The sequence below is a fragment of the Dioscorea cayenensis genome, chromosome 8 (genome assembly GCF_009730915.1).
Source record: "Dioscorea cayenensis subsp. rotundata cultivar TDr96_F1 chromosome 8, TDr96_F1_v2_PseudoChromosome.rev07_lg8_w22 25.fasta, whole genome shotgun sequence".
NCBI lineage: Eukaryota > Viridiplantae > Streptophyta > Magnoliopsida > Dioscoreales > Dioscoreaceae > Dioscorea > Dioscorea cayenensis.
This window is the reverse complement of record NC_052478.1, coordinates 842,464-859,000: the sequence shown is the minus strand read 5'-3', so window position 1 is coordinate 859,000 and position 16,537 is coordinate 842,464. Positions and strand designations below refer to the sequence as shown.

The window sequence follows — 16,537 nt, the reverse complement described above, 5'->3', positions numbered from 1 at the left end:
GAGAGATCAGTAAAATTTTTAAAGCTGAAAAGATGATGCCAGTCCAAAAGGAAACGAGAGGATCTAGCAGTTCCAAATAGGTGACCAAAATGATCTGAGAAGATTTTACCCAAATTATGATTACCTTCGATCCAAGAGTCGTTATGAAGGATTCTAGGAATGAAGTTTTTGTTGCGCCGCCCGTTGGCAAAAGAATGAAAGTATCTAGTGTTAGAATCTCCTTCTTTAAGCTAGGTAATGCTGGATCGTTGTCTCCAGTAGATTTCTTCTTTTTTATGAATGGAGAAAAGTTCCTCACGCAACAGAGAAGCTTGGAGCGTTTCAGAGTCAGTCAATGCTCTACTTTCACTAATAGAGTCTAAAGAATTAAGTTCCAGTAATAAGGCTTTTTTATGAACTAAAATGGAACCAAAGTTCTCGGTCGCCCATACCTTTACACGAGATTTAAGAAAAATAAGTTTTTTGGAAAGGACAAAAGCACCGCAACCATCCGGATTAGAAACAGACCACCAGTCATATATAAGAGAGCATAAGTGTTCATTAGAATACCAAGATTTCTCAAAATGAAATAGACGAGGTCTCTGGGAGTGGGATCCGAACTCTAAGCAGATGGGTGCGTGGTCCGAGCCAAATCTAGGGAGAGCAGATTGAATTGAATTGGGGTAAACAGTGAACCAGTCATGAGAGAGGAGGAAACGATCAAGACGGGTCCAAGTTGGATCGAGCTAACCATTAGTCCAGGTAAAGCCTCTGCCATGGAGAGGAAGATCCGCGAGATAAAGATCGTTAAGGAAGTTTTGAGCTAATGCGAGGTCACTAGGATAGGTAGTGTGAGTATGTGGTATAATTAAATAGGTGATGTACACACCTGACACATGCCTTATTTACATTTATTAAAAAAAATTTGAAGTCATCTTTAATTAGGGATGTCAACGGTGTTACGATTCACAGGGAATATATTCCCCATCCCCGATTTCAATTTGCCAAACCCATCCTCGACCCTATCCCTGAATCCGGGTATGGGAAAAAAATTTTCCTCATCCTCATCCCAGCAAGGATTACTTGGGTTTAGGGATTCTCCGTTTTTTTATTTTTTTCATCTATTAAATACATCAAATATATTAATTTTTAAAAATAAATATATTCATTTAATATAAATAATTTTCTAACATTATATATATATATATATATATATATATATATATATATATTACATTATATTTTCTGAAAACAAACATGGCGTAGAAGGGATTCTCCATCACCATTCCTATCCCTGACAGGGATTTGAATTCCCCCCTCAGCCCCGCCCATTCACTGAATTTTATTCCTGGTCGTGGCCTAGTCAGGGAGGGGAATCAGGTTCCTCGTAGGATCCAAGGTAAATTGACAACCTCATCTTTAATCAAAGAGCTTTTATCCAATTACTTAAATAATAATAATAATTACTATTATTATTATTATTATTATTATTATTATTATTATAATAGAAAGATTTTAAGGGAAAAAACTTTCTATTATAAGGGAAAAAACTGCATATAAAATCAAATGAGAAGGAACAGCGTCATCATGCGGTTCCTGGGCGGCGCTCGTGTTCCTCACGGCGCTCGGCCAACCTCTCAGTGGAGCTCGTGGTGGAGTTCGTCATTCACACGGGGGTTCACGTGGTGGAGCAAGTCAAGCATTCGGTAGCATCCGTAGAGACTTTCGCCTCCCCTGTTCTTCCTCAACGCCCCTGTCAACACCTCATCTTCGGCCCCCAAACCTGCACCCCTCGCTAGAGACCTCCTCGAAGAACAAAAAAATTCTCCCGTGAAGGACGGTATCTCCTTCGCCGACGTTGCTCGAATATCTCCTCCACCGAGCGCTCGTCGAGCCGCCGCCACCCGAATCAAGAAGTGTGCAAACGCCTTAGATCGGGACATAAAAATCGATGATCGTCGCCATCACTAACCCTGCCGCCGCCTGCATCGGGCACTATGTCGCTAGATGCCCACCGAAATATTCATCATCAAATACCCTTTGGAGAATAATTCTTTGAAGAAACCTTTGCCACCAACCAAACCACTCGCTACAAGTCCCAACTTTTTCGTCCAAATCCAAAGCTCCATTCTCTCGTGGTGTCCCTCCCCATTTCGTGAAGCTATCATTCATTCAAAAGAAGACCTTAAGAGACGTACTATCATCTCGGTTATTTCAGGGAACACGAGTATACAGCCTCTCCATGATGTGTCACGGCCACCGAAGACGGATCAATGCGAAAAATATCACACCGCTTGGAGATAAATTCATCCTCACCCTTTATTCCGTTAGAGCGACCATTGCTATCTGCCAAGAGGGGCCAGCTCTCATTCACTTCCAAGCATGGTCCTTGCACCATTAACCTTTCTCACTGGACGCCGGAATTCGGGTCACACGCCGTTGCTGCTGGGAACTATAATTGGATAAGATTAACCAACCTTCCCCTGCATTGTTGGAACTGGGATTCCATCGTTGAAGTCCTTAAGCCGCTGGGAGAACTGATCTTTGTTCAAAAGAAAGAAGATGTTTCTCTTGAACATATGAGAGCTTTGGTGCGACTTAAATCACCAACCTCATTTCCTATTGAGATGATTGTGGATGTGGGTGTGAGAAGCTTCAAAGTCCGACTTTGAAGACGACGGTGTTCCGATCATTCGCTCGAATATTATTCATGGAAATGCTCCCCGCTCCTCCGAATAATCCCTCGCTGACCGTTAACTTCAACGCTTAAAACCCGTTCCACTGTTGAGAACTCAGGTAGTCAGAGTTCCTCCGATCTCTCGCGAGAGAAACAAGGAAGGGGACACACTGCTCATGCACAGTGGCTACGTGATGGCCACCATGTAATGTACCGTCGGTGTGCATCGTGATCATGATTCTTCGGATCATCTTGGAACCATGTCGGTGATCGACTAGCCTCGAGATCGTATCTCCACCGATTCTCTCAATAATTCAAAAATAGGATGAGAAGAATTCTCGCTTGAATGAAACCGCATGTGATGAGAAGATCAATTCTCGTGGATTTGAATTCTTCAATGATTAAATCATCTTCCCTCACCGATCCGATCTTGCCTCGGATAAGATCATGCCCATTAATTCTCAAACCGATGCAACCCATTCAAATTCAAATTTCAAACCGTGGCTCAAACGAGAAGGCTATGCCTCGTGATATATCCCCATCGAGATCATTTCATTTCCTTTTGTTGAATCAAGTCTGCCTCGGGATAAGGCTATTCCTTTTGATTCTCAAACCGGTTCATCTCATCCATTTTCAGTGAATCCAACTCCAAATTTGATTAAGCTTGATCAAATTGCGAATCTTAATACAGAAATTATCCATGATCATTCAATTTCTGGTCATCTACCTAAATCTAAAGGAAAGGAGATTTCTATCCCGCTGGATCCTGATATTTCCAACACTGACAATTTACCTACTCACTTGAAACCCCGACCACCGACGATCTCTATACCAGATGGATACAAATGGATCTTTATTCATGGCGGTTGGTCTTTGATCCCTTGTATCAACTCAGATAAGTTCTACTCTCAAGATCCATCCCCCCCTATCACCCCTTTGAATGATCATTCTGATGAAGAGCTAGTTGATTGGGGTGATGAAGACGACCTTCCTATTGATGCGATAGCAGAGGATGATCATTTTCTGAGTGAGGAGAACCTCTCTCAGTTAGAAGCTGAAATACTCAAGGAAGACCCACTTGTGGATCATTCGATTATACCCGGGCACTCTTCACTCATTGAGAAGGAATCTTCTCCAGTTAATCATGCGAATGTGGCTCCTGACATCTCACTACCTAATATTCAACCTGCAAAGTCTTCCACACTTCGTCAGAATCAGGAACAAATTAGAAGGAGCAATTGCAATAAGAAACCTTCTGGTCGTTGGAACGAAGAAGCTGGGTTTATTTCTCATCCTCCCAGATCTTCAAAGAAAAAAGTCCCGGATGATCCCAGAGACGGTACGTCTAATTCCATTAATGCAGTTATTTTTTCGTCCTGGACTGATGCTCAATTCTTTAATTATAGCAATGCTTGTGGTGTTAATTTCAAGGATCTCCTAACCATAAGTTTAAATGCTTAGACAATATTCGTAAAACTTGAATCTGATAGGGGCCGGAAATTTTTCTTCTCAACCGATCTCCTTCGAGATCCAACCGCTAGAACCCTACTGCTTTTTCCTAATGATTGTTTTATGTTGAATGTTCGTTGTCTCAAGGCACCCTCTAAACGCCATTTAGTTAAAGACATCATATTTTTCTTCCCGAGATGATATTGTATGTTTACAAGAAACCAAACTCCAAGATATTCATACCTCTATCCGGAGATCTATCGTGGCTCGAGACCCAACTCCTTCGAGTGTCTCCCCCGCCATAGGCTCCTCTCGTGGAATCATTATCGCTGGGATAGTGCCCTAGTGTCTATGGTAATCTAATTCATAAAGGAAATTTCTCCATTACTATTGATTTCACAAATCTTTTCACAAACATTAAATGGGTTTGCACTAGCGTTTATGGACCTAATGCAAACTCCATCAGGACTGATTTCTGAAACGAAATTCGCACAATAAAAAACTTACACAATTTGCCATGGGTAATATGTGGAGACTTCAACACTTCATTCACTTTGGAAGATAAAAATAAAGGAGACCCTAATCCTAGGGACATTGCTAATTCTCAAAAGCTTCTAGATGATCTCAATCTTATTGATCCTCCTTTACATGGACGAAAATTCACATGGACTAATGGACAATCCGATCCAAGTATGGGTCAGACTGGATAGATTCCTCTACTCTCACAACTGGCCGTTGTTATTCCCCAGTTCCTACCAAAGTGCTTTACCAAGAATTGGTTATGATCATTCCCCTATTTACCTGGAATTTGGTTATCATCCCACTCGGGCTAAATTATTCAAACTTGAAAAATCTTGGTATACCAATGACCAATTAGAAAACTTAATCCAAGATTGGTGGTTGAATCATGACTTCGCTGGTTGCGGTGCTTACAAAATTTCCAAAAAACTCGCTTTTTTAAAATCAAATCTTCGCCGTTGGGCAAAAGAAAATTTTGGAGCTTCCAACATCCACAAAAAATCTTTGCTCTCTGAACTGAATTCACTTGATTCCTTGCAAGAAAGAGGGACACTTTCTGTGGATGATTCCAATCGTTTAACCCATATCCGATCTGAACTATACACTTTACTAAAACAAGAGGAGATCTATTGGAAGCAGCGATCCCGAAATACATGGCTTAAAGAGGGAGATGCAAACACAAAATTTTTTCACTTACTTGCTAATGGCAGAAGGAATAAAAATTTTATTCCCCGAATTAAAAGTAACGGGAGTTGGATAGAAGGAAATCAAGATATTGGGAAAGTCTTCACAGTACATTTTCAAGCCCTACTTGGAACCCGAATAACTCATCGTTTCATGTTCAACTGGCATTATCTTTTTAATTTTAAAGATAGAGTTGATCTTTCTACTCTTGAACTTCCATTCTCAACTGAAGAAATTAAAAATGCCGTATTTGACTTAAACGCGGATAAGGCCCCAGGACCAGATGGATTCCCAATTTTCTTTTTCCAAAAACACTGGAACCTTATCCAGGAGGACCTCATCAACCTGTGTAGAGATTTTTATGATGGCTCCATTAATTTTGAACGAATTAATTGGGTTCACATTGCTCTTATTGCCAAATCAAATGCTTCTACTGAGGTCTCCGACTTTAGACCCATCAGTCTTATTAACTCTACCTGTAAAATCATTTCCAAAATTCTTGCTACTAGGCTGAGTTATAAGATGGGGGATCTAATTGACAATTCTCAATCTGGATTCATAAAGGGCAGATGTATTGCAGATAACATTATCGCTGCCCAAGAAGTGATTTTTAATCTTCAAAAAAAGAAACTCCTCGGCTTTGCCTTTAAAGTGGACTTCGCTAAAGCTTTTGACTCTCTAGACTGGAATTTTATTCTTGAGATTCTAAGAGAAAGAGGTTTTGGCAATCGCTGGATCTCTTGGATACACACCATTCTCTCAACTGCTAAAACTCAAATTCTAATTAATGGTTCACCTCAAGGTTATATTCGATGCAAAAGAGGGTTAAGACAAGGTGACCCTCTTTCCCCTCTGCTTTTTGCTTTAGCAGCTGATACTCTTAGTGCTATGTTTACCCATGCTATCAATTCTAAAGTATTAGTTGGAGTTCAACTTGATCATTCAAACAGCATCTGTCAACTACAATATGCAGACGATCTTCTGATTTTCTCGGCGGGAGGGCATGAAGACCTTAAAATTATCAAATTAATACCTTACCTCTTCGAAGGTTGTTCCGGTCTTTCAATTAATTATTCTAAAAGCTGCCTGTATTCCACTAACTTTGGTTATCAACCACATTTTTCCTAAGCTAGAATACTTAATTGCAACAGAGATTGTCTCCCAATCACATACCTGGGTTTACCACTCACATGATGAAGGCCTAGACGACAAGACTGGACAAAGTTAATCGAATCCATTCGTTCTAGGCTCACTTCATGGAAAGCAAATTATCTTTCCCTTGGGGGTCGTCTTACCCTCATCAACTCTGTTTTATCTTCTCTCCCAGTATACTGGATGTCGGTTTTCAAATTACCAGCTTGGGTAATCCTTGAAATCGATAAAATTAGGAGAGACTTTCTTTGGAAGGGTCCAGATCTGGGGTCTAAGGGTATAAGGTTGATTGCATGGAAAAGAATTTGTAGACCCCGTTACATGGGCGGTTGGGGTATCCTTGATCTCCAGATTTTCAATAATGCTTTATTAGGAAAGTGGTGGTGGAAGCTCATCACCAAGCCGGTATCCTGTTGGACAAAAATTGTCTTTGCAAACTATGTGATAAGAGATGCCCCTGATATTCTATATCATCATCCTCCAAGAAATAAATCTTTCTTCTGGGCTAGAATTAATACCATTCTACCCTCCTTTCGATTCTGTGTATCCAAATCAATTGGAAATGGTAACAAAACTCTATTCTGGTATGATAAATGGCTTGAAGGTCAATCCCCAAAAGACCGTTGGACATCACTTTTCTTGGACTGGTCTTATCCTTGGATCACTTTAAGACAATTTATATATATAATTAATTCCGGTTGTAATCCATTCAGGACAACCTCTGTCGATGACTTCACCATTTTATTGAACTCTATTCCGGACTGTACAATTGATCAAGAGGACTCTTATACCTGGTCTCTTGATAATAACGGAACCTTCTCTGTCAAATCTTTCCATAATTTCTTAATTGATGGAGGCATTCGCAGTCAACTTTATTCCAAATTCTGGAAGACAAATACCCCTAGTAAAATAACACTATTTTGTTGGCTTGCCTGGGAAAACAAAATTCTTACTCTAGAAAACCTTTTTAATAAAGGCTGCAATCCTAATGCTACTGACACATGTATTCTATGCCATAACAGCACAGAAACAGTAGATTATCTTTTTATTAATTGTTCGTTTTCGGAGAGAATTTGGTCCTTCTTCCGAGGTTTGTTAGATGTTGCTACTCTCCCATTCTCTGTTTACAACATCTGGACCACTTGGATCCCCTCCTTAAATTCTACCTCAAGGACTCTCTCAGATTTTTGCTCTAGAGCCATTTTCTGGAACATCTGCCTGGAACGCAACGATCGTATTTTTAACCAAAAATATTCATCAATTACTTCTATACTCCATAAGACAGCTAACATGCTTCTTTCTTGGATCACTGTAGACTCGGTGCCTCTTCAGCAGGAACCATCTGATGCTGCTTAGAAGATCAAGCGTTCTCTTAACTTCCTGAGCTCCAGATCCACGGACACTACTGGTGAAATGGCGCACACCACAGACCGGGAGTAATCTGCCTCTCTTTTGTAGCTGGACTGGCCTTTGTCTCCAGACGGTGAACTTCGTCAGCCCAGCTCGCTATCTTTCCCCTTTTTTATCTTAGTCCTGTTCACTGCTATTCTCATCCCTGGTGAGGATACCACCTTTTATTTTATTGTCTGTCAGTTTGTTTTCTTACTTCTGTACTTTGTTCCTTTTGCTCCTTCCTTTTCTTATTAATAAATTTGTGGTTTATCCACTTTATTCAAAAAAAAAATGCATATTTTTCAAATTATATAAGTTTTTTTTTACAAAATAATCAAATCATATATATTAAAAGGTAAACGATAGTCACATGGATTGCATGAGGAGGGGGAAGAGTAATGCATTTCCATTAGGCATGGATGATAAAAGGAAAAGAGGACACAAAAAATTGTAGTTCTGCATTTAGCTTCTTCCATCAGGTTAAGCAAAAAACATTTTTCTTAATTATGAGTACAGTGTTTTCAAAGGTGGTCACGCTCCGAACCCGAAGCGTTGACAAACGGTCACTCAAAACCAGTCTCACACTAGAAAGAACAACATCTAACAAAAACAATAAATTTCAAAAACAAAGGAAGCTACAATGCTCAAAATATAACGAAAACACATAACACTGTCTGACATAACCATTAAACAAAAACAAAAAGAGTTAAAGTCCACAACAAAAGGGAGTTTATTAACTCGACAACAACTAGACAGCGACTTTCTCAACGGCCCCGCTAAGCTGTTTATCACTCAACCCTACTCCTGATCTGAAAAGAAAAATGAATAACTTAATGAGCTTGGGAGCCCAGTAAACAACCACTAAAAATATAGGGATCACAAAAAGCTCAATAGTTTCAAAAATATTCACAAGTGTGATATTGTACAATGAACATCAAAATGAAACCCAGAAATCAGAAAATTTCAAACATATATAAATTTTCAAATGAACGAATATATAACTCCCCCAAATAACTAATGTCAAAACAAATAACATAATTTATTTGTTTAAACTCAGTGACTGAGTCGGATTTCAGAGTTCATTTGTTTACCCTCGGTGATCCGAGCCCAAATGTCAGAGGTAGTTATTCTTCACCGACGGAACGATGCGAAACTATAGTTTCTATGTCAGAAGTACGTGTCGACACAGTCAGTGTTTAACCACAGTGACAGGGTTAGTACATAGTTAATTGGGGACTAATTTTCCAATATCAAAATACTCCATGTCCGCAAGACAGCAAACCATTAAAGTCAAGACCAAGCAAATATAAAGTAATTCGCCATGCAAAAATATCCGTATTCATATGATCCCGTATTTTTATATTAAAATAATCAATTATTTAAACTTAAACTAATAATTTATAAAAATTATTAAATGACTGAATAATCCAAATATATATATATATATATATATATATATATATATATATTCTTCCAGCAATTCAAAGGATTGTAAATAATCACAAATTAAATAAACTAATTCAGAAAAACATCATGAATCCTTATATTCCTATGATAATAATAAATAATAATAATAATAATAATAATAATAATTATTATTATTATTATTATAAGGAAATAACTAAATGAGTATGAGTTAACATAACATTTATAAATACACAAAATATCATAAATCAAATAAGTAAAAATTATATATATCACTAACTAGCGGAAGAAATGATCAACAGTCTCAAAAGTAATAGTATATGAATTATTTTGACAATAAAATCCAAATTAATTAAATAATTATATAGATTATTATCAGAAATCAGAAATTTGCATATACATATATATATTTGGACCTTTTGGATAAATTCTTTAAATTTTAATTGCCGGATCATTTGGGATCACATTTCCAGAGTAATTATATGGAATATTTGGTTAGAGCGAAATAATCGACTTTTTCAATTTAATTGCTTACCCTTACATTCTATTTTATTCAAGATTGCTAATATATTTCTATCTTGATTTTTTGCAGCTCTAGATTCATCTCAGCAAACCAACCTTGAAGCTTCTCAGAGGATAAAGTGCTCTCTCAACTTCTTAAGCGGCAGGTCTGCAGATCACATCGGCGACCTAGAGATCAACTTCTCTCGAAAGTAATTCACTCTCTTCGGTAGTTAGGGTAGGCTTGTGTGTCTCCATGAGGTAGCCTTCGCCTACCCAACTATCTCTCTTCTTTTCTATTTCTGTTCTTACTTCTTTTGGGTTTTGCAAACCTCCCCGGGGGTGAGGTATTAGTTTGTTTTCGTTGTTTTGTTATGTTCTCTTTCTTTTCAATGTTTGTCATGTTCTCTTGTCTTTTTTTCAATAAAACTGTGATTTATTCACATTTATTCAGAAAAAAAAGTGCTACATTGAAACAACAAAAGTTTTTTTATAAACAATAGTTTGGTTGTTTGTAGTAAGAGGGATTAATTTTACCATATTTTAAAAAAATACAAACTTCAGATGTATTCTTATTAGTTAAAGTATTGAAAATCTCATATATTTGCTATTGGTAATAACAAAATTTTAAATTATACTTTATATTTTTTTAATATGTGTATTCAAATTTTGGTTATATTAACACACTATTCTTCATTTAAAATAATTACTTTGTTGGATTATTTTTTACTTTCTATTTTTTTGTTTTGCCTTTAGGCTTCAGCTCCCCCTACCATCAAGTCCTGGTTCTGTCCCTGCAGTTAGCCTGCTTCCGTTTTGTTGTGTTTTGTGTGTGTAGCTCCACGTCTAATGAACTGTTGTTGTATTGGCTTCTACTTTATTTTATATGAATGTGGTATATCCACCTTTTCAGGAAGATAAGGAAACTTTGGATCAATTCCTTCCTATAGATCTAATGGATTTTATTTTATTTTTTTTGAAAAAGTGAATAAATCACTGATTTATTGCAAAATTAGGAGTATAAGGTAATACATTGCAAAAGAAGGAGTATAAGGTAATACAACAGAGAAGAGACAGCGAATAAACTAATAAATCTTTTCAAAATAAAAAATAAAAAATAAAAAAAAAAGAGAAAAAAGGAACAAGATCAGGATGGGAATGAATGTGGTTTATCCATTTTTTTCAAATCAGGATGGGAGAGGAAGAAGATCAAAGCATCCATATACAAACCTTCCTTTGCATAGAGAAAAAAAAGGGAGAGAGAGAGATGCAACCTTAAAGTAAGTTCTAGCGCTGGTTGTAGGTCCCCACTTACACATCATCGGGGCAGACTTCGTAATTAACTTGTATTAAATTTATCATTTATATTTAACAACAACAAGTAATTACTTCAAACTTCAATCTTAAATATTTTATTTAATCCATAAATATTCATTCATCAATCCAATAGAAATATAACACCACACAGAAAACAACCAACAAATTAACTTAAAAGCTTAACATAACATGCATGGCTCATGGCAAGCCAACTCTTCTGTTCAAATAAGTGGATAGATAGTGGTTATGGTCTCCCTCGCTGCAGCTTCTCCATCTAGCGAATAGTTGTTGTGACGTCTGGGGAAGCATTATTCAAACCATGCAGGGTTTGTGCAAGGCCCATGTAGTGGTAACGATTCTCAATGTTGCCATCTCTAGCAACTTCAAGAATCATATCTTTCAGAACATTGGATTTCCTCAGCAGAAATTTCAGAAATGCTAACTCATTAGCAGTCCCTTTAAAACCTTGCACAGTGACCTTTTTCAGATGGCGATTCAGGCATGTTATGGTTGTTATTTGTGAGTCCCAAAAAGCAGCAGCATTTGCAGGTCTATTGTTGAATGGATAAGTATATCCCTGACCACAGACAAATCAAATTAAATTTCAGAAATTATACTAATGACACCCAAAAAAATAAAAATGTGTAAATACCAGTTATGAAATTAATTAACCTACAAAGTTCACTTACTTCAATCAGTTTGACATCATCCATTATAACAGTAAGGTTCTCCAATTCAGGGTAACTTCTTAGCAAGAGCACAACGCCAGGCAGCTCATTTGGATGCATGGCTACCCTTTTCAGTATCAAATGCCTAAGCATTTGATTTAAAGCGGGCAGGCGTAGTGGATCATCTCCATGAGGTAACACCTTCAGAAAATATGATAAATGTCATTTGTCAGTGAAAATGATTTTGATCAACATTTAAATTGAATATATGCATTTATGGGAATGAGAATGCCAAACCTGACTGGTATAGCTGCATACAGTGATCTCTTTCGCTGTGACAAATGAGCTGATAACTTCTGATAGGAGACACCCCTCATCACCAGTGAATTTTTCTTCTGAAGAGAAATCAAATGCCACCTCATCCACTTTAGGGGCTTCAATGGTAAATAACTTGACTTTGCCATGGTAGTTGAAGTACTTCAAGTTCCTAGCCTCTATCTCAACAAATCCGGTTTCTTCAGAATGGCAGTGTTCTATAGTCAATCTTTTGAGCACTCCTTTTTCATCAGCGATTCGAATTATATATGTTGCAGTCAATCTGATCAAAGATAGGTCCTCCACGTGATCACAATTCTTGATTAACTCTTGCAACATTTCATCCTCCATGGCAATCCTTGCAATGGTCACATTGCGAAGACGCTTAAATTCTTTGAGCTTAGTTGGATCAAAATTGCATCCGGTGAGCCTCAATGTATCCAATGAAGATGTATACATATCATAAAAGTCAGAGACTAACTCAGCACATGCATCGTTGTCTTCTGGGAACTTGTCATGCAAGTTGACATCTGAGAAATCAAGATCAAGCTCCATAACACTCCTTGTGCGTCCTGCAACTCGGATCCATTCATTTGCATGGGCTATGTAGTCACCTGGATTTGAAAACCGGAGATGAAAAGAATTGATGCCGGATTGTTCACATGAGACTAGAACCCTTCTAGCATATTCGATGAAGGCTTGCTGACCACGAGATTTGACGCCATCAGCCAGGGCTTGACGACCATCATTGATAAGTTGCCGGCAAACGTCCGGCTTGGTAAAAGGGCTATCATCGAGGTAGACATTGAGTGGGTTCGAACGAGAAGAAGAGGCAGCCATCGACAATGAACTTGATTTAATACTTCTTTTGATGATGTCGATGGCTGAACTGAAGAAAAAATGAATGAGGGGGAGGAATATATAGGATGAATAACCAAGAGAAGCAACTGTTGGGAAACTACTAGCCGTGACATCTATTCATATTCAATCGGTTCCTAAGTGTGATTTGATGAATGTTTGCAAGTGTTTTGAAAAATAATTGTGTTTCGCGCCTCCTTTGGGTGACAACTGACTGTCGCACCTGTTCAAAGATAACGGTTCGGATGTGTGATTTTATGAACGTTTAGCGGCGTTGTTGAAAAACATTCAGGTTTAATTTCCCTCTTCGACCAACTGTCGCGCCTGTTGATGGAAACGGTTCGGATGTGGGATTTTACGAATGTTTGAGAAATTTCATCCTTGAATCGGTCCGGATGTGAAATTTTATGAATGTTTTGGGGTGTTTGCGGAAAACAGTGAGGTTTCCCTCCAAGTAATCCTTAGCCGCATGCAAAATACAATTTATTATTATTATTATTATTATTATTATTATTATAAACGGATAATCTTTGTTTTTTATACATAAAATAATTTGAAAGGAAAATTTTGAGATATTTCATTAAAAAATTTGGGAATCATCTTATAGTTCAGGAGGATATTTCATAGGGCTAGCAATAAAATATTTTTTCTATCAAATGTTTTGAGCAAATTAATAATAGGATCTCTTATAAAGTGAATGATCGAAAATTTAATTCCCTTTTAATGCAGTTAAGGATAAATAATAATAGATGAAATATTTGGATTATATTAAAAATAAATGGAACTAAGAGATATTTAATTAATTACATAATTAAAAAGGGAGCCCATCAGAGAGAACTTCATGCGCGATATATACTAAGCACTAAATACATTAAAGCATTCGCACGGGCGTTGGGAATTAATCGTCAAACTCTTGCACCTTTAGTTAGGGAAGAGGGTTTTAAACTGCAAGCCTGCACTCACAACCGGTGATCCGTCACTATTATTATTTTCAATGAATCTTGAACTTAAGACTTTTTGATTGTTTCACCCTCATTTTCACAATAAGACCAAGTACTACTAGGTTATGAGTCATTTGGTGATATACACTTTGATTTTTTTATTTTATTTTATAGTTTTTATTCTCAACTCTATCAATGTAGGTAGTTGTTGTTATTATAGTTTGTACCGTTACAAAATCTAGGCATGCTACATTTATTTTTATGTCTATCTAATTAATTTTTTATTTTATACAATGGTTTTTTTTTTTGAAAAACATTTGATCTGTTTATTTAACCAAAAAAAAAATTGCATCTATATATCATTCTATGTGGAATGTCTGTATCTTCAAAGAGGTGCTGTCCTCTTGATGGAGAAGTCACAACTATACTTGATTATATTGGTTAAAGCCTCAAGATTAATTTAATTAGGATCAGTGTCTATGATGAGATCATGTAACATAAAAGAAATTGGGACTTTCGTTCTATTAAAATGAGATGTCATGGGAATCCTCTTTTTAAAGTATAATGGAATATGCATGGTTGAGAACCATTCCATAAGCCCCGGATTCATCAGTACTCTTGCTCTAAGTTTACATAAATAAGAAAAAAACCCAATACCTATACTACTATTAATTTGTTCATTATGCGGGATGAGATTACTAAGACTATTGCCAACAACTTCTTCTTTTATTAGCATCGGGTCCTTTACATAGAGTGTTCATGTCTTGTCCGGAAAACGAGTTTGAATCTCAATTCACGCATGGTGAAAGCATAGATGTGTGAGATATTTTCTCTATATCTATATATGCACACATGTAGCTCACATTCATTAAAAAAATTATGTGATGAATAATATTTAACGGAATAATCTCCTCTTAAAATGAGAGGCTGTTGAGTTGAGAGTTTGAGATATTTATGTTGATGTGAACACGAAAAAAAATTTGAGTTGTCTATACAATTTTATTAATATTTTAATATATAAGAAATCTTTGTTTATTTAATATGTAAAGTAAAAATATTCAAATCCATGTTTTTATTCCCAAAAAATCTATAATATTATTTTTATCTATAATTAATTATAACATATAAAAAATAGTGTTGATCGCTTTAAAAAAATAATAACATATAAAGAAAAATTATGTATATGGACATTGCGGAGCCAGAAATCACAAAATAAAGGAGTAAAAAAATTTAATAAATCAAAGTTCAAGTATATTTAAAATTATATAATAACATAAATTAAATAATATATTTAGTTTTTATATAAAAAAAATCTTTACATAAACAAGTACTATAAATGACCGGTAAGAAAAAAACTCATAATTGATTTATGTAAATCTTCGTATTTTGAAATCAACAAATAATTTAATTATATAAACAATCAAACATATTTTTTTCAATATTTTTACTAAGCAATAAACTAAAATTAATCACCAAGTCTATTACGTAGATGAGTCTTCATAATTTTATGGCAAATAAAAATCCAAAAAAGAGATGAAATTGATAAGACATTAAATTTAAAGATTAGTTTTGAAATTAAACCATATAAAATTAAATTATTTTTTATTTTTATTTTTATTTTTTGGAATTAAATGTGGATGAACCACAGATTTATTGAAATAAAAGTAGAAGTACAAGGGTAGAGACATCTCTTGTAATACCCTGAACTTTTGGATAACTGTTGGAAAAATATATTCAGGGTATTACTACAGTTGCAGTAAGACTTTTCTACAGAGTAATCTTGTTGAGAAACCCCAAGTGGAAAAATAAGGACCTAAATGTAAAAGTTTTTAAAAGATTTTGGGTTAAAGAGTAATAGAAAAAGGATTGATATGCAATGTTTCTGAAAACTAAGGACTGAAAGGTAAGGCAGTAGGGACCTTTTTGAAATACTTTGTTATACTTCAGGGACCATTGGATAGTTTGAAAGGACCTTTTGAGAATACTATTTCATAATTCAGGGACCATTGGTGAATTCTCCAGGGACTGTTTTGTAATACAATATATTTTGAGGGACTAAAAGTGAATTTTGGCTGAAAACATAAGTTGGAGAAAAATCTAGAATTTGAGGTTTGTTCATCTTCTTCTCCTTCATACTGCTACAGTAACTTAAGAAAAAAAAAGAAATGAGAAGAAAAATGGGAGATTTGAGGTGGAGGATTGGAGATCGCCGGAGGAAGCTTGCTGGAGAGATGACTTTACTCGGTAAGAGTTTTTCTTTGCGTATTTTTCATGAATGAATGAATGTATGTATGCATGTATATATGTGTATTTGGTGGATTTGATGAAGAAAAATGATGGATTTGAGTAAAAAAACATGTTTAATTATTGTAGATGATGAGTGTTTGAAATTGTTTTGAAAAAACCTTGTATTCATGATGAATCTAGCTTGAATGGAGGATGAGTTTTTCGGTTTTACTGTAGCATCAAAATTAGGGTTTGGTTTGGTTAATTAAGTTGATGATTATGATGATTAAGATGTTAATGATGATTATTGGATTGAAATGGGTTGAGTTAGTTTGGTTAGATCAAACCAAGTTGGAATTAAATTGGTTGAGTTGGATTGAATTGATTGAGTTGGGTTTGATTTGGTTGAGTTGGGTTTAATCAAATCAAGTGAA

General features: G+C 36.0%; 1 protein-coding gene across 1 annotated transcript; it reads right to left on the bottom strand.

Moving 5' to 3' along the window:
- Positions 1–11,369: 11,369 nt before the first annotated feature.
- LOC120266782 (F-box protein At3g62230-like) lies at positions 11,370–12,918 on the bottom strand. Its single transcript, XM_039274441.1, has 3 exons — positions 12,061–12,918; positions 11,785–11,964; positions 11,370–11,672 (listed from the first exon to the last, which is right to left on the bottom strand). The coding sequence occupies exons 1-3, from the start codon at positions 12,916–12,918 to the stop codon at positions 11,370–11,372; spliced, it is 1,341 nt and encodes a 446-aa protein (XP_039130375.1).
- Positions 12,919–16,537: the final 3,619 nt, after the last annotated feature.

Coding starts and splice junctions, on each gene's coding strand:
- LOC120266782 (XM_039274441.1), bottom strand. CDS start 12,918: ATGGCTGCCTCTTCTTCTCGTTCGAACCCACTCAATGTCTACCTCGAT. Junction 11,965..12,060: donor TATGCAGCTATACCAGTCAG/GTTTGGCATTCT, acceptor TATTTTCTGAAG/GTGTTACCTCATGGAGATGA. Junction 11,673..11,784: donor ATGATGTCAAACTGATTGAA/GTAAGTGAACTT, acceptor GTCTGTGGTCAG/GGATATACTTATCCATTCAA.